A 25,737-nucleotide genomic window follows, 5' to 3' on the forward strand; every position below is an offset into this window, starting at 1 on the left:
GAGGGAGAGGCCACAGGGGGGGGTGGGGGAGGGCGGGGAAGCCAGAAATAGAGCCCAGCCGGGATCTGCGGCCCACGGTGGCAGCTGGTGGTGAGTATTTTCGGTGCCCTGCGATGCTGTGTCTCTTCCCTCCCCCTCAGTTACCTCCCTCCCTCTCGGTGACCGGGGGAAGGGAGGCATTGGAAGAAGGTGCGAGCCTAGGAAGTGGCTCGAGCGTGACTCCCCCTCACGTTTTACCGAGTACCTTCTCGCCGCTTTGCTCATTTTTTTTTTTTTTTGGGGCAGAGTGTTTAGGGTGTTAAACTGTACCGGAATGTGGGGGAGATGTGGTGGGGCTGCAGCTTGTTCTCTCCCTGAAGCGCTACGCCGGTGAAAGCGAGCATCCCTCCCCCTCCTGTCAACCCAACGCACTTTCCTGGTCCTTTATTTTATATAAAACTGTCCCAACTGCGACTCGTCGTGGACGGTGCTTCATTTTGGTGCCTGTGAATGGACGGAGCGCTCCGGCTGGGGAGGAAGAAGAATCCCCCACCACGAGCCGAACTGAGAAGTTGCTGCATCTCAGCATTGGGAACTGCTTTGATGTGGGGAATTCGGTCCTGAGAAAATGATGCTGCGGCTCGGGGATTATTTCTGGAGGAGTGACTGGATGCACCAAGGTCGGGTATTAACAGCGGCAGAGCTGCTGCGCAGCAAGCGCTGAACTTCTCGAGCACTTGATCTTATTTGGTTTTACTGTTGGAATGGTTGCGATTCTGAAATGCATGATAAGTGTTGTGCTGTCATCAGTTCATATGAGCCACATTTGATCATTGCCGATCGTGAAAGGTGAAAAACGCGTTGGATTCTTGTAATGGAATGAAATATGAGCCTGATAATATTAATGGCACAGCTTACAAATAACTGCTGCCTTCTGTAATCTTCGTTCCGATTAGGTTTGCAGTCAGCGTGCCAAGTAGTGAACAATGACGTAGTGATGTTGCTATGAGTAAATTATATATATTAAACCAGGATGTGCTGTAAAAAAAAAAAACTGAGTATAGATGATAATGCATTTGATGACTGTAAATCACTAGTGTTTAAGCATTGCAATTACAATTCTAGAAAATCGTGTCTTAAAATACAGTCGCCAAATTTTCATTGCAAAGTTTGGTTCCTGGCCTTAGTTTATAAGGCCTTTAGCTGACAATAGAGTGGAATTGATTTGATTTATTATTTATTGCCCACATTTAAACTGTTGTGGTATTACAAAGTGTCTAAGCAGGGTATTGTTGCTAAAGGCTTGATATATTATAAAAATAAATTGTAAAGCATACCCTGCTGTTGGAAACATTTATTTTGCTTGCATGTCCATAACAATAGAGATGCCATTCATTTTTTAATGGATGTTCTGTTGCATTCAGGGCCAGATGCACTAAACTTAATGAGCCAGCAACGTGGTTTTTAAACCAGTTCTAGCCAGTCTAACGAGCAAGTAGTAAAACAAGACATGCACAAAAGGGTTCTCTGAGCCATTTTCCTGTCACAGTAGCAGCTAATGAAAACGGAATGCAAATGAGCTAATTAGTATTATAATGCGCATGCAAGGCAGATGCACAGCCATTTTCTGACCCCATGCACCGTGGAAAACCTAACAGGAGGTCTATACTTCTCGTTGGGCTGCTGTGAGTGGGACCCATGCAGTGGAGGACGCCCATCGCAAAAATCGGAAGAAAAAGAAAACGTCCAAGTGCTTGTCAGGGACGTCCTTCACTCAAAAAAAAAAAAAAAAAAGGACGGCCACGATGAACACTTGGACATTTTTTTCTTCAGATTTTGTGATGGGCGTCCTTCTCTTGGATGTGTTTTTCTTACGACTAAGGTGCCTGAAATGACCACTGCCAGAGAGAATCGGGGATCGGGACATGCGAGGACGTCCAAATCAAAACTATTTGGACGTCCCTGTCGATTATGCCCCTCCAGGTCTGTCTCAGCCAATCACAGCGCGTTTAGCTGTGTGTCAGCTAAATGCACTGATTGGCTGAGAGAGACCTGGAGGGGCATAATCGACAGGGAGGTCCAAATAGTTTCGATTTGGGTGTCCTCGCATGTCCTGATCCCCGATTCTCTCTTTGTAGGATCCTGCTCTCTCCCTCTGCTGCACAATGCCCGGCAATTTATTGGTTGTAGACGGCTATTATATATAAAGCTTGTCTGCGTGTATGACCTCGTCTTTGGCACGCGCAAAGCAGCCAGCATAACGCTTGGCTGCTCTGCGCATGCTCAGCTGGCCGACTGGCTTCCCCTCCTGAGGAAGGAAGTCGCGTGCAAATGAGCTAACAGTGAGCAGCTCATTTGCATGCGATTTCCTTCATGCATGCCCATTTTTTACCGATTCGCTAAAGGATTGGTAAAGGAAGGGCTCTTTCCTTGGAGTTAGTGCATCTGGCTCTCAGTGTTGATAATGCCACTGATTTCTGTACAAGTATTTTTAATATAAACCTGAAACTCTTGATATGAGCATTTGTCCAGTGATTATAAAATTATTCATGTATATTATATAATATTATATAATATTTCTAATGGATGTGTATATTATATAATATTTCTAATGGATGTGTATCTGTTTTAAGCTCTTATTTATTTTTCCTTCTGTCTCTGGTAGGTATTGTGCTGTTTGTGTGGAATCCCCTGTTATCTTGTACTGCACGTAATGGGAGGGAGAAGAGCTGGCAGCCCCAACAAGGATTATTCATTTTCATCCATACCAGACGATTCCAGACTAATGGATTATGTCCATCCACAACTGGAAGGAGATAGAGAAAATAGTTCCAAGTAATTTGCCCCTTAAGGGTATCGTGCACCCTGGAATGTTCAGTATTTTCTCTGTCCCCTAGTGGATGGTGGACAGATCATGCAACTCCTGTTATCCTGGCTAGTTCTGGGGTTCAGTTGAGTTAAATGTTCTGCTGGTTACCAAGCAAGTTATCTGATCTAGGATGACACCCAGTTGTGCTGGGTCCTTCATCTGCCGGTTAGGGTGACACCTAGTGGTACTGGGTCCCTCCTTCCTCGCCTATATGCCTTTGTAGCACGGCGTCCGATTGTCTGGAGTTACATGGAGCACACTCCTTCACTGAATGGTTAACTATTTGGCGTTGGCAAGTATATACTACTTTCCTTTTCTTGCTGAGGTGAACTGATTTTGGGGGGGGGGGGGGGGGAATCTTTTTTTTTTTTTCCTTCTTCAGACAGGCGACTCTTGTCTTCAATTCTGTATTTCTCTTTTTCAGTTTTCATGCCCTCTCTGTCATGTCCATTTTTGGCAGGCTGTTTCTTCCCTTCACATTCTACGTCCTGGGTTTCAGGTCTTTACTACTTCCACCTTCACACTGCAGGGGTTGGGGATGTTTAGCCTTTTCCCTCCCCTTGCCTGTATTTCCGTATCTCTGACCAAACAGACAGAATTTGGGTGTTGAGCACTGCTGCACCTTTTTATCTGACTTAATTGTGCCGGGATGCTCTTGTTTCTGTGCAGGCGTCAGTTGGAGCGCATTGTTCTGAGCATCGATGTGCTCCAATGGCCGTTTCTCATGTGCAGTGTCAATTTAGCTGTGTGCCTGATTCATTTGATGCTTCCTCTTCTGCTGACAGAGTCTGCATAACCTTAGTTTGCAGGAACTCTCTCCTTATGGTATGTAGGCAATTCCCATGTGTCTGCAGCCTGCCATGATTTTGTCACTTTATGATTCTCATGTGAGTTCCTATTTTCTGTGGTGATAGCATGGTTGAAGTGCAGTGGCAGCTCCTGCAACTGCCCTAGAGTTGCTTCTTTTGACTCCATTTTGCGCTTTCCTTATGCGCATTTGCAATGCCTTGTGGCCCTGGTGGATGTCGGTTTTAGGGTGCTTGATCATGGCAGCCTTTTGTTCTCAGTTTCACCGGCAGCCTGTTCGCTTGCGATGCGGCCCCTTGAGGGAGGAGAACACTTTATGTCTGCAGCCCTTTGGGCCGCTCTTCTTTCCTTCCCTTGGGCTGCCTCTGGTTCACGGCCTCCAAGGTAACGTTGTCAGCATCCCTTCTAGGGCTGAGCTCTGGTGGTGGTCTCATGGTTTTCCTTCTACAAGGCACACTAATCTAGGCCTTCATTTTAAACAGCTATTAATGACTTCTGGTCAGCAGCCTCTTGACTTCTTGAAAATGTTAGCCTCTTGGATTCTGGTGTAAGGCAGTTTACGTCTAATTGTGGCAGCAGCCTTGTGGCTGGCTTGTCTCCTCAGCATAGGAGATTCATTATTTTCAGCAATCTTGTGTCTTGTTCCTTTTGGCCACAGTGATTGCATTCCTAGTGGGTATCAGCAGCCACTTGGCTTGTTTTTGGCTGCAAGTGCATGGCTTATATGTGTCGGTGGCCTTTGGGCTGTGTTTGTCAGCACCCTCTTGGGTTGCATGGGGGCAGCATCCTCTATTTTGGGTATTACATCCATCTTACAAGTTGTACTAGGATTCTCCCTTTTGGAATCTTTATGGCAGGGGCATCCAATCTTGGCCCACGTCAGGTCGGGTTTTCAAGATTTCCACAGTGAATATGCATGAGATCTGTTTGCATACAGTGAAGGCTGGACAACCCTGCTTTATGATGCCATAATGCCTTTGTATCACTCCATGGTGTGACTGCACCTTAAATACTGTGTGCAATGCAATTCTGGTCACCGCATCTCAAAAAAGATATAGTGGAATTAGAAAAGGAACAGACAAGGTCAACAAAATGAGAAAGGGGATAGGATGACTTTCCTATGAGGAAAGGCTGAAGCGGCTAGGGCTCCTCAGCTTGGAGAAAAGACTCTTCACGGCCGAGTGTGAGACTTCAGAACCAGATTTGTTCACTCCTGCGCAAACTGCTACCTTGTGCAATGGATTATCTTCAGATTTAGGCTCCATGACAACAGTGATAGAGGTCTAATGAGTGCAATGGGTAGATGTGAATGCTTGTTTGCTCTTTCCAAAAGTACTAGGACTAGGGGGAACGCAATGAAGCTACAAAGTAGTAAAAATTTAAAACAAATTGGAGAAAATAATTCTTCACTCAAAGTGTAATTAAACTCTCTGGAATTCGTTACCAGAGAATGTAGTAAAAGCAGTTAGCTTAGCGGGGTTTAAAAAAAGTTGGAAAGCTTCCTGAAAGAAAAGTCCATAAGCCATTATTAAGATGAACTTGGGGAAAATCCACTGCTTATTTCTAGGATAAGCAGCATAAAATGTATTGAACTTTTTTGGGATCTTGCCAGGTACTTGTAACCTGGATTGGCCATTGTTGAAAACAGGATGCTGGGCTTGATGGACCTTTGGTCTGTCCCAATATGGCAACACTTACGTACTTACGGCAACTTTTTGGTTCCTTCTTCCAGTGCCTATGGCCCTTTGTGCTATGATGGGAAAAACAGAATCCAAGCGACTAGCATCCCATTTCCCTCGTGTTAGGCGCAGCCTCTTTTCTTGCATGGGCATTGTGGTGACTGTCTCTTCAGCCGAACTGTGTCAGTATCCTCTTGGGTAATCATTTGTGGTTACATTGTACCTGGTCCCTAATTCCTACTGAGTTATTACCTGATGGCTTAACTTTGAAGGTTGAAAAGCTGGTATTTGGCAAGAGGTGGTTTGACCATGCCACACTATTACTAATAGAACTGCATTGGCTTTTATAAAAGCCTGAGTTTCTTTTAAGTTGGCTTGCTGGGTTTATAAGATTTTTGAAAGATCTTGTTCTGATTATCTAGCAAGTCTATTTTCTTTTCCATTATCACCTACCACCTCTAAGGCAGGGGATTCTCTGCTTCTTTATTATACTTCATTCCATCAAATTAAATATAAAAGCTCTTTGTAGTCAACTTTTGTATATCAGGCTGTTCAATTTTGGTGTTTTTTGCCTATTTTTTTCCTAAAGGTTTGAAAACTTATCTTTTTTCAGAAATTATATGTTTAACTAGTGTATTTTCTTTTTGTTAATTGTAACCTGCTTTGAACCAGTTTACTGGAAGTTAGTGGTCTATAAGTATCATATAGTATTGTATAACCCATTAGTCTGGACTAGTCTGGTAGCATTAAAGGAAAGAAAATAGACATCATTTTTCTTTATCACATTTAGGACCAGGGACATGACATCTGTCATTTGGATGCCCAGTCTTTCAACTTCTAAGGCCTTTATGCAATTTTTCACAGCCTGCATACATTTCAACAACTTTGAATAGTTTTGTGTCATCTGCAAATTTAATCTCTTCATTCATTGTTTCCATTTCCAGATCATTAATAAATATGTTAAATAGCACTGGTCCCAGTACAGATCCCTGGGGCACTTCACCCCCTCCCCTGAGATAATTGGCCATTTAACCCTACCTCCTGTTTTCTATCCATCAACCAATTCCTAATCTACAACAGAACACTGCCACTTATCCCATGGGTTTTTAATTTTCTCAGGAGTCTCTCATGAAGGACTCTGTAAAAAGCTTTCTGAAAATCTAGATACACTACATCAACTATATCCTCATGTATATTCATACATTCAAAGAAATGAAGCAAATTGGTGAAGCAAGGCCTCCCTTGGCTGATTCTGTTGACTCTGGCCCATTAAACCATGTTTGTCTATGTGTAGATGTGATATTTGTTCTTTATAATAGTTTCCACTATTTTGCCCGGCATTGACATTGGACTTACCAATCTATAATTTCCCAGATCACCCCTGGATCCCCTTTTAAAAATAGGTGTTACATTGGCCACCCTCCAATCTTCAAGTACTACTGACAATTTTTAATGACAGGTTACAGATTGCCCACAGCAGATCTACAATTTCATATGAGTTCTTTCTGTACCTTGGGGTGTATACCATCCAATCCAGGTGATTTACCACTCTTTGTCAGTTTGGCTCATTACATCTTCCAAGTTCACCGAGGTTTCTTCCAGTTCCTCTGCATAGTCACCCTTGAAAACCATCTCTGGTACAGGTAGATCTCTTATATCTTCAGTAAAGACCGAGGAAGAGAATTCATTCAGCCTCTCTGCTATGGCCCTGTCCTCACTGAGTGACCCTTTTTATTCTTTGATGATCTCAAGGTCCCATGGATTCCTTCACAGGCATTCTACTACTGATATACCTAAAAACGTTTCTACTATGAGTTTTTGCCACTGAGGAAAGTTTCTCTTTGTATTCTCTTTTGGCCATCTTTATCAATGTTTTGCATCTAACTTGCCAGTGCTTATGTTGCTTCTTGTTTTTTTCATTTGAATCTTTTTTTCCATATTCTGAAATATGTTCTTTTGGCTGTAATAGCCTCTTTCAGTTCTCCCTTTAACCATGCTGGTTGTCATTTATTGTTCTTTCCAACTGTATTAAAACATGGAATATATTTGGTCTGGGCTTCCATAATGGTATTTTTAAACAATGCCCATGCCCAATTTAAAGTCCTAACCTTTCAGCTGAGCCTTTCAGCTTTTTTTTTTCACCATTTTCCTCATTTTATCAGTTACCTTTTCAAAAATTAAATGCTGCTACAGTAGATTTCCTTAGTGACTGCACTCCAGTTATTAAGTCAAATTTGATCATGTTATGATCACTGTTTTGCAGCAGACCCAACAGTAGTTAAAGCTTTTACCCTAGTAGGCATTCAAATAATGTCCAGTCAATGTTAGTAGATTTTAACAGCAAGCATAATCAGCCACAATCTAACGTTATAGGAAATCAAAATAGTTGCTTATCTTTGCTTAAAAATGCCAACGGGAGATCCTTGTTTCCCCACAAGGCATTGTCAGGGGAAGAAGGAGACTGGTAATCCAAACACTGGAATTGTCTCTTTATATAACTGAGGTCTTTTGTTTCTGTACGTATAATTTGAGTTGCAGGTGGTCAGTTCTTCCCCTATGGTAGAAGAGAGGTGAATCATTTTGGATTTTGATTTAATCTCATCTCTATGCCATAAGTTTATTCTTTTATTCGGTAATTGAAATCACCCATTATTATGCTGTTTACAAATTTGCTAGGTTTTCTAATTTCTGTTAACATATCTTCATCTGTCTGATCGTTCTATCCTAGCGGATGGTAATACAGCCCTACCAGTGTACTCTTTCCCTTCACACTTGGAATTTCTATCCATAAGGATTCCACATTGCTGTCTTTTTCATGCAGAATTTTTATTTTGTATCACAGAATTCATCCATTAACATACAGCACAACTCCCCCCCCAATTCGATCCACTCTATCATTGTGATATAATTTATACCCTGGTAGCACAGTGTCCCTGAGAGGGAGTAAGGAGCCTGTGAACACTGCTTCCTCTGCCTCTACAGTAATGGTGCTCGCTTTTTGTCCAAAAGAGCTGAGAAATATCTTCCCACATAAGGCACAACACCAACCAGCGTATACCAATGCCACCAAGTCCAGCATCTCTACTTCCTCCCACTCCACCAGATCTAGCATCCCTTTTTCCCTTCCTTTCATGACACCAGGTCCAGCATCTCTCCTTCTCCCTCACCTGCTCCCCCACCCAGACCCACTTTTAAAAGCAGAAGTTGATGCCCAGTCATTCCTGCCTTTAGTGCCACCATCTTTAAGTATAGTGGTAATTGATCTCTAGTGGTGGGATAGGAGGTAGTGTTCTATTGTGGATTAAAAATTGGCTAAAGGATAGAAAAGAGAGAGTAGGGTTAAATGGTCAGTATTCTCAATGGAGAAAGGTAGATAGTGGGGTTCCACAGGGGTCTGTGTTGGGACAGCTGCTTTTTAACATATTTATAAATGATCTAAAGATGGGAATAACTAGTGAGGTAATTAAATTTGCCGAAAACACAAAGTTTATTAAATTGCAAGATGACCTTACGACTGGGAGACTGGGCATCCAGATGGCAAATGTTTAATGTGAGCAAGTGCAAAGTGATGCAAGGTTTCGCTTTAGGAGTCACCAACCAGGAAAAGGCTCTAGGAGTCATCTTTGACGGTACTTTAAAACCTTCTGTGCTGCGGCGGCGAAGAAAGCGAATAGAATGTTGGGTATTATTAGGAAAGGAATGGAAAATAAAAATGAGGATGTTGTAATGCCTTTGTATCACTCCATGGTGCAACCACACCTTGAATACTGTGTGCAATTCTGCTCACCACATCTCAAAAATGATATAGTGGAATTAGAAAGGTGACGAAAATTATGAAGGGGATGAGACGACTTTCCTATGAGGAAAGGCTAAAGCAGCTAGAGCTCTTCAGCTTGGAGAAAAGACGGCTGAGGGGAGGTATTATAGAGGTATCTACTATAATAAAACTCACCCTCAACGTTCTGAGGACACTGACGTCAGTGAAGCCAAGCCCTGACTTCCTTCAAAAAGGTTCAAAGGTTCGTGGTGGTGAACCCACCAAAATCGCTCCGGGCCCCGCCCTCGAGGGCGGAGCAATGGCAGAACAACGAAAGGGGTTGGCAGGGAGGCGGGGTGGAAATCGCTCCGGGCCCCGCCCTCGCGTCAAACGTCATGACGGGGGCGGAGCAATGGCAGAACAACGAAGGGGTTGGCCAGGGAGGGAGGGGGGGTGGCGACAAAACCTTGCTGGCGCCCGTTTCATTTGCTCTGAAACGGGCCTCTTTTACTAGTATAAAATAATGAGTGGAGTGGAATTGGGTAGATGTGAATCGCTTGTTTACTCTTTCCAAAAATACTAGGAGTAGGGGGCATGCAATGAAGCTGCAAAGTAGTCAATTTTAAAAAATCTGAGAAAATCTTTCTTCCTCAACATGTAATTAAACTCTGGAATTCGTTGCCAGAGAATGTGGTAACAGCAGTTAGCGGGGTTTAAAAAAGGTTTGGATAACTTTCTTAAATTTCCATAGACCATTATTAAAATGGATGGGAAAATCCACTGCTTATTTCTAGAATAAGCAGCGTAAAATGTATTGTACTGTTTTGGGATCTTGCCAGGTACTTGTGACCTGGATTGGCCACTGTTGGAAACAGGATGCTGGACTTTATGGACCCTGTATGGCAACACTTACGTACTTATATGTTCTTAAAAAAGGGTCAGGCACTAATATTTTGAAAGATGGTAGTGCTGGAGGCAGGAGCAATTGGCGTTTCTCCACTTTTAGAAGCATTTCTGGGGGGGGGGGGGGGGGGGCATTTGGAGCAGATAGGGGAATATCCAAAGTAGCCAGGAGAGTGTTTGTGGGATGTCTGAGGTGATCGGAGGAGTGTCCTTAAAGGCTTCTTTTTGCTGTACTATTTGCCCATAATTTGCCATGTTAACTGAAACAGCATAGAAAATATACTGGTGTGCTTCTAGACTATATCTCTTGTATAGTTTGTTGGGTTTTTTTTAATATTGTGTAATCCAAAAGCTAGTAGCCAAACATAAGTGATTACTCCATATACAGCCCCTTTTTAGACAGGTCATAGAAGTAGGAATTGAGATGTGCAGGTCGGTGCGTCTCAAGTTTCACCAGTATTTTAAAACAAAATCTGCTGATGTATATAGCCTGTCCTAAAATACAGGAGAAATGGATGTTTATGCCACATCTACCCCAAAAATATCCATTGTATATCGATGGGTTCAAAGCCAATAGCAACATGATTGGTTATCTTCGTAACCTTTAAAAACATAACCGGGTATTATCTCGATGCTGTCAGTGACCGGTTTCTTTTGCCAGCTTGACATTTGAGAGGGGACAAAAACCACTGGGTGTTTAAGGAGACAATCCCCCTAATCCCTCCAATGGATTGCTGCTCTGTAGCAACTGTTTACCAAATCCTAAATATGCTTAATAACAGGTGTAACTCCTGATGTCAATCTTTTGGGACATAGATGTTTAGCCCTCTTCTATAAACTTTCCACACCCTTGTTCCCCCAAGACACGTCCAGACCAATGCCTCCTTGCCATTTGCATGCACTTGGATTTCCTGGCTTTGTGAAATGGGGACTTAGACGTTTATGCAAGATAAGTGCCAGTTTATGTATGTATCAAATCCAAATAAGTCTTGTAAATTGAGGGCCATTTTAAGTCTGTTCACCAATTTTGTTTGATTTCTTTTCCAGGAATCACCGTTGCCAAAGTTAGTAATGTGGCACAAACCAACCCACCTTTCCTAAAGAAGCCATGGATGCAATGAGGTAGCTGCTTACTGACATTTAGAAACCAGTTTCAATGGATACAAAATACCGGGACGACTTATTTAAAAAGTATGTACAGTTTCACGAGTCCAAAGTGGATGCTTCTGACAGCAGGCAGCGCTCCATTAGTGATGAATACCTTAGAACAGCAGCTTCAGCCTTACTCAACCTGTACACAATCGATCCCTTTTATAGATTCAGGATAATAAACCTTTACGAGGTGGCTGAAAACTCCTTAAGGTCTCTGAAATCTTCAAGTTTACGTGCCCTTCACATTGCTTTTGGAGTGCTGGAAACAGTTGGAATTAATCTTTTCCTTTATCCTTGGAAGAAAGAATTCAAACACATTAAGGTAAGGTTTCTTATTCCTTATTTTTTGCTTTATGTTAACTGCAGTTCAGATTTACAGAGGTTTTTGTATTATATTTTCGTGGCTTATTTATAAGGTACATGAAGGAGACACAAGCATTTTAGAGGAAGTTTTACTAAGCTGTGGTAAAATCTGGGCTTAATATGGGACTTTCCCATGCACAAAGCCCAGATTGAATGCGGCATTTTTAAAGGCTTTTTCTGCTGTGTTAATTGCAGGTCATGCATTAATGTTCCCATTAGTGTGTGGTACCTGCAAAGAATTAACATGAGAGAACTTACCGCCTCCTGTTTAGGAAGTGTTAAGTGTTTCTGTGTTAACTCCGCGTTATCCGGTTAGCATGCACTTAATCCTAACACGCTAGCCAGAAAACATGGGACTGCCCACTCAAAAAAAAATTTTTTTTTTAAATCGTTAATGCATGGGTTAGGGTGTTGCAAGTAGGTCAAATTCTGCAAAATGCTTTAATGCGTTCTGTGGTAGCCTGTGCGTTAAAGGTTTAACCGTTATTTTCAAAATCCAAAAATCATATCTTACTAAGGACAGTGTCAGTACTTATGTAATAAAAACATATTAGTAGAATAAGAGGTAATTTTACTATAAAGGGCACGGGAATAAGCAACAGTAAATTAATCTCGCCATGATGAATGAAATTAATCGCATAGCTCAAAACTGACAAAAAAATGGACTGTGAGTGAGTTTTGGAAAGTTGCTCTTCAATTGGTGTTCATAGCGAGATACAGCAATATTGTATTTAAAATCTAAATCAAAAATTGCTCTAGCTATTAAACCAGGACTTCATATATATAGAATATTTAAATAAAGGAAACCTCAAAAGCCTATGGCGCTTACAATGATGGTCTTCCCCTTAATAGGCTCTCATCACAGGCTTTAATGTAACCTCTGAAACCAACTGCAGTGCAAAACAACTCCCTAATGGAGAAAAACACTGCAGCTAAAGAACCAGAGGAAATCTACTATAATAAAACTCACCCTCAACGTTCTGAGGACACTGACGTCAGTGAAGCCAAGCCCTGACTTCCTTCAAAAAGGTTCGAAGGTTCGTGGTGGTGAAGCCACCAAAATCCCTCGAGGGCGGAGCAATGGCAGAACAACGAAGGGGTTGGCCAGGGAGGGAGGGGGGTGTTGGCGACGAAAACCTTGCTAGTGCCTGTTTCATTTGCTCTGAAACGGGCCTCTTTTACTAGTTTCTTAATAATAATGAAGTACTGAGTTAATACCAAAACTATTAAGAAAAATGACTACCGAAGAAGATAATCTTAAATTGAAGAACATGTGCACAGCAAAACTGTAATCACTTAGCTTCTCCACCCAGTGGTGATCCAACATCCAACCTTCATCCAGGGTGAGCTCCGAACATATTAACTGAAGCAACATGCCATTTCCTTAACAAAAGGACCCTTCTATTTCATTACTACTCAGGAGGGGTGAACTAGAAATAACGAATATCTTCCAGTCTTAAAGATTAATGGCAAAAAATGGCTACAAACTATGTTCCCAAGAGGCTTGAATGGGAAGCCTTCTACTGAGCTATTGGGTCTGTGATGTGATTGGATTTTCAATATTGATTGTGTCTTGATTGGTTCTTGGATGTGACGTCGTGAGAAGGGGAAGTCCCCTTTGGGAGCGTTTATTTAGCCGGTAACCATTTTTTGCCAAAACATACCGGGCCACCAATGTGCGTTTCAGCGAGCATGGTATCGGCAGACAATGCACAAAGGGGCTGTGTGGGCTTTGAACCGTTTGCGGCAGGTAACAACAGGAAACGTACGGTAATGTATTTAAATGTGCATTCCGAGCAATGCACAGCCGTTTTACAGGTGATTCCCAAAATGTAGCACCTACCTTTAACGAGGGATTATTTATGGAAGGGCAGGAGCAGTCGTAGAATGACGGTGGCCTCTCCGCTGTGATAACTTCCATGAGAATTGCGACCTTTAAGGAGAATCCCCTGTGCATGCCCCGGAGCATGGCTTGTGACGCCTCTGCTCTCTCTGCTCTTTTATCCAGGCAGACTCAGTAGGCTACATTTATCAGGTCTACAGAGAGTCCACATAACAGGTCCCCCTACAGCACACCGCAGTGACGTTTTGAGCAAATCTTGATCAGAAAAGTAATTCTTTGATTTTTAGTTTCATGTGTAGCACTTCGTTATGCATGATATTTCTTAGTGGCTCCAGTGGAGCATGAGCATTCCCTGCCTGCCATGTCTGGACCAGCTTACAGACAAAAATAAAAAAAAATCGTAGCCTTCAAATCTGTATTGGCTTTTAATGGCTGTTCTGCCATTTCCTAAAGATTAAAGAGCTCGCCGTGTTTCCTCTAACTGCATTTTGTTTTTCCCCAACCCCAATTAAGGGATGTTTTGTGGTTAATTTTCAAAACTATGCTGATCCAGAGAAGATCCTGCATCAGGCTCGCCAGACCCCACAGCTCTCCTGTGACTCCAGTTTTGAAGAAAAAGCTACACATGGCTTTTCATACATGCAGCTTGTATGTGTGTATGAAAGCCGTGGGTAGCGCACGCTGTTCTGAGAATGTACAGAGCAGCCACGCTTAGCGATTGACTGTTCTATGCATGTGCAGCTTGGCGACTGGCTTTCCCCCCTACTGGCCTTACAAAATCCAATTGGATACCACCTTCTTAGTTCACTGATATATTTTTTTTTCTTTTGAAACAATTTTTTAGTATTTAATCAACTTATCCAATGCTACAAATAAAAGCATAGATGATGATGATCACATTTTCTTTACAAATTGCAAACCAAGATATGGTTAAAAATATTTTATTGTAATGTAGTTATAGAAATAAATGTTAAATTATGTACCTCTTGATTTTTTTTTTTTTTTCAAAAAATGCATGGGATGTACTTTGAACCAGATTCTGTAAATGACGCCCCAAATTTGTGCGCTGTAAAAAATGCATGCTGATCACTGTTCTATAAATGGAGGTCCGAGTTGGGTTTATAGAATAGCACATGGCGCGAGGATCCATTCCTCCATTCCTGAGGATTTATACCAATTGAAACCTGGTGTAAATTAGGTGCAGATCCCCCAAATTCTATGATACTTTGTACATCTTTAGTGAACGCCCCTGACCCACCATACCCCTCCCATGGCCACACCCTCTCCAGTTATGTGCTAAACAATTTGCGCGTGCATCTTTATAGAATAGTATGTGCAAATCCAAATTGCCAATTAATGCCAATAGCGCTGAATTATTGGCGCTAATTGGCTCGTTACTCAAATTGTGCATGTGTGCAATTTTTAGCACTATTCATAAAATCTGAGGGTTAGTATTTTAGAATAGTTTCACTGTATCAGCTTATCTGTGTTTTTATGTATCTTTTCCCTTCCTGAGTTATCCTGTTCTCCTTCTTTTTGATTTATGACATACAGAAACCTAGAGCTGGGAATTTCTAGTTGGAGTGCTGGGTATGTGGGATATAATCAGGGTTTTTCATAGTATGATTAGGATTCATGCCCTCACGTTGATATTGCCAGGGCAGGGCTGATAACTTGATTGGTTAGTCCATTTTGTGAAATACTAAGTGCTATCGATTTGAAATGGTCATACTTTTACTTATACAGAGTCTAAAGGGGAAATAGTTCTAAAAACAATCACTTCCTTGTCATCAAGCAGATGCAGCCATTACAGATGGGTTGTGTCCATCAACCAGCAGAGGGAGATAGCACACTTTTTTCAGTGTCTCATACCAGCTTGCTCCACTGCCTCTCTTCAGTATTCTCTATCTCCCCTAGCAGAGTGGCTGCAGCTTCTTCGAGCTCCATCTAAAATCTGCCTGGAGGTTGCTCCTGTGCTTTTGCCAGTTGTTAGCAGGGGTGTTGGAGGCTATAGCAGCTTCACTTTAAAGGCACATAGGTTCGCCCTTTCCCTGCCTTACCCATACCTCCGTGGATGTGGACACATTACTTAGCGTTCCCTGTCCTTCCCCACCAACAGTGGATGCAGGCACATAGGTTCACCCTTTCCCTGCCTTTCCCACTCACCTGAGCCTCCGGAGTTCTATTTACCTCTGCTTTCCTCACAGCGTTAAAAAAAAAAAAGAAAAGTTGCGTCACGCTTTGGCGCTTAGACGCTGGAACAGAGGTTTTTCCTTTCCTTTTTCTGTGGGACCGGAGCTGTGATACTCGGTCCAGTGAGGTAAGAGTGTTTTCTGCCTCCTCCGGGGTGGGCCCGCGATTGGGGCGATTTTGAATTTTACCGCCGTTTTCGGCGTTGGCTGCGGAGACAGTAAAGCGCTGTTCCAAGTGTGGCAAGCGCAGATCAGCAGCGGGGCTCTGTAAATCGTGCTGTACAGACGTTAGAGCCGGCCCGAGCATGGCGAGCGACGATTCTTCACGCTCTGAGCTGGCAGCGGGCGCCATTTTGAATTTACCACATGGCGCGACCTCCGCTGAGACGGAGAGTCCTGAGCCCGGTGGGGAGGCCTCGGAGTGAGGCTGATATGGGAGCTACTAGCCCCGGCAGAGATCCGGGTGCCCAGGGTGAGTTTTTCTCCCCTGATTTTGTCTTATTAATGCATAAAGCATACATGCTTAAAAGAGCTCTCCCACAAAGCCCGGCACGGGCCTCTTCTAATGCCCCCCCCCCCCCGGTGGATTCTAGCCTGGGTATGCCCTCTGAGACATTATTCCTTGATAATTGGCAGAATATGAAGCGCAGAAGTGCTCATTCCCCTTCAGAGAGTGCTGCACCTCCTTTTTCCCCCCCGTGGTCGGGCTGCGAAGATTCGGAGGACTCTGGCAGGCTGAGGAGCCAGAGTCTGGTGCAGAAGTGACTCAGGATCTGGACGATCCCTCTGCGGTGAGGATTTTCCACCGTGATGAGCTGCCAACGCTTATTTCTGATGCCCTGCAGGCTCTCTCTATTGAGGACCCTGCCAGTGGCACAGCCTCCTCTGTGAATCCTAGGATGGCTAGTACCAAAAAGCCTGCTCGAGCCTTTCCTTTGCATGACTCCATCCAAGAGCTTATTTCGGCTCAATGGGGTGACCCCGAGGGACCTTTGAAAGTTTCCAGGGCTACGGGGCAATTATACCCTCTGAGTGAGGAGCATATGGCTCGCTTTGCTATGCCTAAAGTGGATGCCCTAGTCACAGCTGTGACAGAGAACTACCCTCCCTGTTGAAGGAGGTGTTGCCCTGAAGGATATTCAAGACCGTAGACTGGAATCAGCACTTAAACGGTCATTTGAAATTGCAGGTCTCACTATTCGGGCGTCTGCATGCAGTTGTTATGCTGCTAGAGCCTGCCTGGCTTGGTTGCAACAGGCAGTGGTGATGGAGCGGAGCCCTTTTCAGATGTGGCTCCGCGGATGGAGTCGGCCTTGTCCTTTCTTGCTGACGCCCTTTATGATATTGTCAGAGCTTCGGCTAAACACATGGCAGTAGCAGTGGCGACTCGCCATCTTCTTTGGCTAAGGCATTGGGTGGCTAACATGGCCTCTAAGCAAAGGTTGGTGAAGTTGCCCTTTCAAGGCCTTCTCCTGTTTGGTGAGGAGTTGGAGAAAATTGTGAAGGGCCTGGGTGAGGCTAAACCCCAGCGCTTGCCCGAAGATAGGCCTCGGCCTTCCTCTAAGGGTGCGGCGGTCCACTCCTCTTACAGACCTCGTTTCCGTGAAGCTCGAAAGTACCGCCCGGGGCGTTCTGCTGGGTTCACTTCTCGTGCCCGTTTTCAGCAGAGGAACTCCTTTCGCTCGGACAAACGTTCCACAGCCACTGGCTCAAGGCCTGGAGTTCAGGGGCGACCCTCTCAATGATGGTGCACCGGCCCTCTCCTCGAGTCCCGTCATCGGAGGACGTCTTTCCCTCTTTGCCGAGGAGTGGGCCAACATTTCCTCAGATCAGTGGGTCTTGGACCTGATCAGAGACGGTTACAGAATAGAATTCGACGCCCCTGTAAGAGACGTGTTTGTGGAGTCCCGATGCGGTTCTGCCGCCAAACGGGTGGCGGTAGAGGAGACTTTACAAGGTCTGATTTCAGATAGGGGTCGTGTCCCCGGTACCTCCCGCCGAACACGGCTGCGGCCGCTACTCCATCTACTTTGTGGTGCCACGAAAAGGAGGGTCTTTTCGCCCTATTCTGGACTTAAAAGAATTAAACAAGTCCCTGAGAGTGCAGCATTTTCACATGGAAACCCTGCGCTCCGTCATTGCGGCGGTACAGCCAGGAGAGTTTCTCACGTCTTTGGACCTGAAAGAAGCTTACTTGCACGTTCCAATTTGGCCCCCGCACCAGAAGTTTCTGAGGTTTGCGGTGATGGGAAAGCATTTCCAGTTCCGGGCCTTGCCTTTTGGCCTCGCCACAGCTCCCCGCACCTTTTTGAAGGTTATGGTGGTAGTAGCTGCCTTTCTAAGGCGAGAGGGTATTCGGGTTCACCCGTACCTGGACGACTGGCTCATTCGAGCAAACTCTGCTGCAGAGAGTCAGCATGTAACAGCCAGAGTGGTCTCAGTACTTCAATCTCTGGGCTGGGTCGTCAATTTGACCAAAAGTCACCTGACCCCCTCGCAGTCTCTAGAATATTTGGGGGCCAGGTTCAACACAGCCTCGGGGTATGTGTACCTACCCGAGCAAAGGCGGTGCAAGCTTCAGAATCAGGTCCGTCTGCTCCTGAGGATGCCCCGCCCGCGAGCTTGGGACATTGTCCAGCTGCTTGGATCGATGATGGCTACCATGGAACGTCCTGGGCAAGAGCGCACCTGAGACCTCTACAGTATGCTCTACTCCAAAGATGGTCTCCAGTATCTCAGGATTACCAATGCAGATTCTCTTGGCTCCCTGCGGCCCGACTCAGCATGGAATGGTGGCTCTCAGACAGCATGCTGCGGCGAGGAATGCCACTGGCGCTCCCCGATTGATGCCTAGTGGTGACAGATGCCAGTCTGAAAGGCTGGGGCGCACATTGCAAGGGGAAGCATGCCCAGGGTCTATGGACACCCGAGGAGCCGGAGTGGTCCATCAACCGCCTAGAGTTGAAAGCGGTGTTTCAGGCGCTTCTGGCCTTTCAAGTGACCCTGGAAGGGATTGGCTGTCAGAGTGATGTTGGACAACACGACAGCAGTGGCCTACATAAATCGACAAGGCGGCACTCAGTGCAGAGCTCTAGTTGCGCAGGCCGAACAAATTTGCCACTGGGCCGAGCTGCATCTACAGTTTCTGTCGGCAGCTCACATTGCAGGTCAGAGCAACGTGCAAGCCGATTATCTAAGCAGGCATCAGATCGATCCAGCGGAGTGGGAACTTGCAGACGAAGTGTTCCTGCAGATATGTGCCAAGTGGGGCAAGCCCGTGATGGATCTAATGGCGACAAGCTCCAATGCCAAAGTTCCGTGCTTCTTCAGCAGACGGAGAGATCCTCGCTCGGCGGGGTTGGATGCCTTGGCTCAACCCTGGCCTCCGGGCCTACTGTATGTGTTCCCTCTTTGGCCCTTGATAGGGCGAGTGCTCCTGCGGATTTGGCTGCATCCAGGAGAAGTGGTTCTCGTCGCCCCGGATTGGCCCAGGAGGCCTTGGTATGCGGACCTCCGACAGATGCTCATGGAGGATCCCCTTCAGTTACCTCTGGTTTCCAACCTGTTGTCACAGGGTCCGGTGACCATGGAGGACGCTGGCCGATTAGGTCTTATGGCCTGGCGATTGAGAGGGAGAGGCTATTCCAATAAAGTAATTACCACTCTCCTGCAAGCCCGCAAGCGTTCCACTGCCATGGCTTATGCCAGGATTTGGCGCCAGTTTGAAGTCTGGTGTGCTTCCAGAGAGATCACACCCCTGCGGGCTCCTGTCTCGCCGATTCTGGACTTTTTGCAGGATGGTGTACAAAAAGGCTTGGCCTATAATTCCCTGCGGGTGCAAGTGGCAGCATTGGCCTCCCTGCGTGGCAAGGTTGAAGGCGTGTCTTTAGCTGCTCATCCGGATGTGGCACGGTTTCTTAGAGGGGTGCTTCGGCTCCGTCCTCCCGTGTGTGCACCTTGCCAAGCTTGGAACCTGGGGCTAGTGCTGAAGGCCCTTCAGGGTGCTCCCTTTGAACCGCTTCGGCGTGCTTCAGAGAAAGATTTGACACTGAAGGCCGTCTTGTTAGTGGCCATTACTTCAGCGAGACGGGTGTCAGAGCTCCAGGCGCTGTCCTGAAGAGACCCTTTTCTGCAGTTTCAGAGTCCGGGGTCACGGTTCGGACCGTGCCTTCCTTCTTGCCTAAGGTGGTTTCAGCGTTTCACCTAAACCAACCTATTTTCTTGCCCTCCTTTGTTGAGGAGGAGTTTCCAGAATCTTTTGTGCAATTGCACCTGTTGGACGTGCGCAGGACTCTGCTGCAGTATCTGCGAGTTACTAACTCTTTCAGGACCTCTGATCATCTGTTTGTTTTGCTATCAGGTCCTCGCAGAGGGTCTCCAGCGTCTAAAGCCACTATTGCCCGCTGGCTTAAAGAATCTATCTTTTCAGCTTATTTGCTTGCCAGCCAGCCTCCGCCTGATGCCTTTAAGGCGCATTCCACTAGAGGAATTTCCTCTTCTTGGGCTGAAACTGGAGCACTCTCTCTTCAAGAGATTTGTAGTGCAGCAACATGGGCTTCTAAGCTCTCTTTGCCCGACATTACAGACTGGATGTGGCTGCCAGGAGGGATGCACATTTTGGAGCGCAAGTGCTGGCGCGTGGTGTGGCTTGTTCCCACCTTATCTAGGGATTGCTTTGATACATCCCATCTGTAATGGCTGCATCTGTTTGGAGGATGAGTTTATTCCCTCCGGGAGGATGAGTTTATTCCCTCCAGTTATGTCTCAGTGGAGGATGAGTTTATGCCCTCCGGGAGGATGTTTCATTCCCTCCATTCTGAGTTAATGCCCTTTGTTGTAGGGCCATCGTTCGCTGTGAGGAAAGCTCATGTTATTCCCATTGCGGTTTGCCATACTGCTTTGGAAGCTTCAAATACTGAAGAGAGGCAGTGGAGCAAGCTGGTATGAGGCACTGAAAAAAGTGTGCTCTCTATCTCCCTCTGCTGGTTGATGGACACAACCCATCTGTAATGGCTGCATCTGCTATGACTAAAGGAAAGAAAATTATCACGGTAAGAACCTAATTTTCCCATAATGCATAGCTTCAAGAAGTTTACATATTTCCATAACTATAATATAGGATTGCTGCTCAAGACTTCTTCCCGCAAGTATGTATATATGCATGCATAATGTACTTGGGATACTGTAGGGAACATGACAAGGAAGTAGAGATTCAGAATCAGGAAGAGTGAGGTTTACTTACTGTTTTGCTGCCTGAAGTTCTCACCTTGGAAATTCTTTTTATACGTGGAGCCTAGAGTTGTTAATTGAATAAAGATGGTGTGATTTATTATTTTAAGGTTTATTCAGTTTACTTGCCTTAATTAGAAATGCTTAAACAGATTTTACATTTGTTTTGAGGATTTGTTTGAAATTACTTTGCTCTGCAAGCAACACAGAGCATACCTGTTAAGTGAATTTGTTAACTTTACTAGATCAGGAATGCTAGAAATAGCTCTTTTTAAATCGTTGGCTAGATATTTTAGGATTTTACTACAGTTTTTTCGTTTTTTTTTTTCAGACTTACACAGGACCGTTTGTTTATTATATAAAGTCTGCATTAATTGAAGAAGACATAAGACAAATCTTGAACTACATGGGATATGTTCATGAACTGGGAGCTGTGTATAAACTCAAAGACATGGTTGACACTGCCCAAGTGAAACGGATTTCATTTGAACTTTTCTTGGCTAGAGTTGAATGTGAACTACTACTTGAAATCCATTTACAGGTGAAAGATAAAGGGTATTTGGAACGTGACGTTATACATGAGCGAAAAAATAGCAGTGAGGATGTTCGTGGGTGCAGCGATGAGCTGAAAAGGCGTGCAGAATGCAAAGAAAATTTGAATGTGTCCATGACCCGTATGGTACTTCAGAAATCGGCTAGTGAAAGGGCCTCTAAAGACTATTTCAAACCAAAAGTAACCAAGCCTTCTAAGTCTGTTGACACATACGAGAGCTACTGGGAAAACAAAAATAAACCTCCTTTGATGACATCTTTGAGTCTTCGGAAAGAACCAGTTTTGGTTGATTCAGAAGATGATATCAAAGACGAAATCATTCGTCCATCGCCTTCTCTTCTCACTATGTCAAGCTCTCCTCATGGGTGTTCAGATGAATTTGTGCACGTTTCATGCAATCCCAATGGAGTACTGCGAACAAACTCCAATCACATTTATTTTTCCGCTCAAGAAGATCTAGATTTATATACAGATCACGATTCTAGAAGCATGCTACATGTTAAAAGACAAGAACCAGTCAAAGCCGATGTGTGGCTGCTAAAGAATGATACCAGTCCTGCTTATTATAAGCGTACACATCCAGCCAAAGAGACCACGTCCGTTAAGTGCCAAAGTTGCGGTGTACCTTGTGGCACTTCTGTTTGCCAGAAGTGTGAGATTTTGTTTTTAAGACCGGATTATCAGGCAGTCAAGCAAAGTAGTTTGTCTGGCAGAACACCTGTTAACGACAGTATGCCCTCTGGGAGTGTGTTACGAGAGAAACTGCATGGCTCTCAAACAGCAAGCCAAGATAGGGTTTATCTAAATACAAAAATGAAACCAGCACCATTGCGCTGTGGCTTTTGTAACCGACCCGGAGCATCACACACATGCATGGTCTGTTCAAAAGTCTCATGTGATACGTGTGTCGCTGCATACTGTCATGACTTTTGTGGCCGAAAAAATGACTATCATAAATTCACACCCAACAATCAACTAAATTATAAATCGAACCCATTGTCCCACATTGTATATAGGTAGATTTTCAGTTTCCTATTGAAAAAAAAGGGCTAAAGTAGAGAACTCTGTCATGACTGGAAATATTAAACACTGACCTCTGCTTCAGAGATGTGCCAAATCATTGGGATATATTTCTGACTAATTGGGTGTCATTGGTCCTTGGGCTTAGAAAGATGCTGAACAGTTCATGCTGCTGCAGTTCGGTACAGTAATTCTTGGAAGGAAACTTGCTATTTAAACTGGTAGCTACACACGATATTACCATCCCTACTATATGTGCAAATGGCAAGTTGCTTGTACTTGATCCACATCCTTGACTGAAATTAACCAGGTACTAACCTAGTATGGAAGCAGTTTTGCTCTTTAAAGGAATGTAACCTGTGCTTTAGGCTTACATTTAATGTATCTTTACTCATCTAACACTAAAAGTCCAGCAGAGAGTAGGCAAGGTTGTACAACCAGTTGAACTTCAGAACTACTGGCACTTTGGAGCACCATTTTTTAAACAGATTTCAGTGGTGGTTTTGTTCCTTAATCTATTTTCTCACTATTATGCCTCTGGAAGTTTATCGTTTCGTTAATAGAAATGTTTTGATCATTAGCTTTTGAACTAGCTGCTCCATTTCTTTTAAGAGTGAGACTGCCTCGGTTCCATTTTGGGCTTGAATTTTATGCCAGTTGTTATGAGAAGGAAGAGAAATATATATTTTTTTCTTTTCCGGTCTATCAGTTTTTTTCTGTTTTCAGGTAGACCATGTATCTGCTTAAGGTTATAAAGTAAGACAGCCAACACAAAATAAGTTAACACAACAGTAGGAGGTTTATAAAGTTACTGTCAGTTTACATAGCAGGTGACTAATTCAGTGTATACAAAAGGGTGTGTTAGTGGTATAAATTTCAACTGTTCCATATATGATTACTGATCCTTAAAGACCAGCACATCTCTGCTTTTCATTTTGCCGTAGTCTCCCCTTCCCCCTGAGCCATCTCAATTTCAAGCCTGTATGTTTGAGAAGCATAACTTTTTTTTTTTTTTAATTACTATTGACACAGCATTCTTAGTCATAGGATTTTATGAAGAAGTCTCAGTTATACTGCACATGGTTGTCATTCCAAATAAGCAAAATAATGCTTAAATAACTTGTATTACATCATTTTGTGTACTCTAAATAAAACAGTACAGATATTTATTTTTTTTTTCAGTAAACTTGATCAGTATAGTCTCTGCATAAAAGCCATAAAACACATTCTTATGCAGCTTTTCAAACATTTTCTTAATTTGATCTTTTGAAATTTATTTCTGATGTTTTAATTTAATTTAAGACCTTGGTTTGATTGGCCAAATTGAAATTTTCCAGTGCATGCAGGCTAAACTGTCCCTTAAAGTATTTGCGTTAGGCTTATGTATTTTTGTTGGCTGTGGAGCTAGAATTCTTTTTGCAAACTAAATCCATAAGTCAGTTGATTTGACTTGGTAATCCCTGGATCTTCGGATGCTGTTGCATGATATACAGCTTAATATTCTGGTTTGAATTGGGCTCGGTTCTCAGTAGCACCTGCCTAGCTTAACACAGCTGTTGTGGCAGAAAGGTTTGGTGAAACTATGTCAGAGCTGGTTAAGGACAATGTTTATTAGTCAATTACTAGATACCGTATACTGAGTTAGAAACAGCCTTATGCTTTCAAGATGCCAGGTGAACAAATGCTTTAAACCTAGCCTTAAAGTAAGCCTCTTTTAATAAAAGTTTTTGATTTTTTTTTTTTTTTTCGGTTAATGGTGCACTTCAGGACAGCTCCATTTTTGTGTCTCTCCGTGGCACTGTGTTGTTAAGGCCAGCATGGGGGTTCACAAGCTGCTGGGGAGGGAACTTTTCGAGGACCCGTTTTACTTTGCTCCTAATATGAATACATTTTTAAAATCTGTTTAAATGCCTATGTGTGAGTGAACTCATCAAGTTATTTTCAGATTGGGCAATTTGGAATGCTGCTTTTTACAATTTTTGAGTTTTACTATGGTGGAACTGGCACTGTAACCGTTTGACTGACTTCCTTTAGAAAAAGTGAGGCCTATGTGACAGCATGCCTTTTTGGAAATCGATATGTTAAGTTACATTTAGAAACTGAGCCTATTTTTTTTTCTCTAAAATGTACAGGTGATTAGCTTTGCACTTTGTCACATGCTGAGCATGTTCTAATTGAGGCTGATAGTTCACCACTAGAGCTGGCCTTTATATATTTGCAATTGTGAAATATGGAAAAGAAACCAAGCTTAACAGTTAAGTGTATGTGATCTGCGTTTGTATAAAGAAAGAAAAGCCCAAATTCTTTAATATCAGAACAACCACAAAAGATTGGGCTTATTTTATTAACATTGCTCTATTGTGTCCATTGAACAAAGTGCCCAGTATCTTACAGAAATATGACTGACAGCTGCACAGATGTGGGGTAGATTTGCCTTTTTGGAGTGATCAAGAGTGTCAAATGGGGCTTTTTATTATACTGGAACACATGTAGATACACGATCTGTATATAAAGCCAAATGGAACATTTTATTAAAGTCTGTATGGTTGGTTCTAGGTTGGTGTTTATTTTGATTTCATTTTGTTTTTCTGAAATTGTGTGTCCATTTTGTTGTTCCACTAGTACACAGTACATATGCTGGTGAATGTGTCCTTTCCGTATTGCCACTTGCCACTACACTAACAAGTAATAACATGTGATGCCACGTAACTTGTACAGTGAACGTTGGAGGGACTACAGTTTTGCTTTACAAAAAAGTCCTGTGTATAAATTTTCCATGGAATACTGTAATATAAAATGTGATAACTTGCAAGCGACACCACACCTTTATTTTTTATTTTTAGTGTGTGTACCTTGTATGAGAGTGCTGTGACTGAGACAGTAAAATATATGCATATATAAATATATATATATATATACAACTAATTTAAAATGCAGCCATTGTGTATCTGATTTCCATCAAGAGATCTTGATCATATTTGAGCATTTACAATGCCTACAATATATATATTCTAAAAATAAAGAACACTTTCCAAGAAAATAAATGTTAAATGCAGTCCTAATTTTTTTTTTATGTGTGTCTCTGGCAAACTAGAAATACCAGATAGTTGTGATAACATTTTCTGTGTTTTCTTTTTGTTTGCAGAAAGTATATGCACTCAGTGCTTGTGCTATATTCTGTCATTGAGGGGGAAGCTATCAAGCTGTGTTATGGCAATAACCCGTGTGCTTCGCCCCGTAACACGTTAAAGGGCACTAAATTACCACAATGTAATGTTAGGCAAGTTGCTGTGGAGTAAATAGTAATGATATGCGAAACATGCAAATGCATGGAAAACACTTCATCATTATGCTAATTTTATAACATAGCTTTATAGCTAGAAAAATAACC

General features: G+C 43.4%; 1 protein-coding gene across 2 annotated transcripts; it reads left to right on the forward strand.

The window, feature by feature from the left end:
• On the forward strand, window positions 1-25,376 carry SPATA2 (spermatogenesis associated 2). 2 transcript variants are annotated; one of them, XM_030211765.1, is made up of 3 exons: window positions 1-87; window positions 11,042-11,468; window positions 21,105-25,376. In XM_030211765.1, the coding sequence occupies exons 2-3, from the start codon at window positions 11,151-11,153 to the stop codon at window positions 22,344-22,346; spliced, it is 1,560 nt and encodes a 519-aa protein (XP_030067625.1). In that variant the 5' UTR covers window positions 1-87; window positions 11,042-11,150; the 3' UTR covers window positions 22,347-25,376. The 2 variants fall into 2 exon arrangements, with proteins under 2 accessions (XP_030067625.1, XP_030067624.1); XM_030211764.1 differs by having other exon boundaries at window positions 25-90.
• Window positions 25,377-25,737: the final 361 nt, after the last annotated feature.

The sequence above is a fragment of the Microcaecilia unicolor genome, chromosome 8, assembly GCF_901765095.1.
Source record: "Microcaecilia unicolor chromosome 8, aMicUni1.1, whole genome shotgun sequence".
In the NCBI taxonomy this organism is placed as follows: Eukaryota; Metazoa; Chordata; class Amphibia; order Gymnophiona; family Siphonopidae; genus Microcaecilia; species Microcaecilia unicolor.

Excerpts from the sequence above, each read along its gene's own strand:
- SPATA2 (XM_030211765.1), top strand. The coding sequence starts at position 11,151 with ATGGATACAAAATACCGGGACGACTTATTTAAAAAGTATGTACAGTTT. Across the intron at positions 11,469-21,104 it reads AAGAATTCAAACACATTAAG|ACTTACACAGGACCGTTTGT; the intron begins GTAAGGTTTCTT and ends TTTTTTTTTCAG.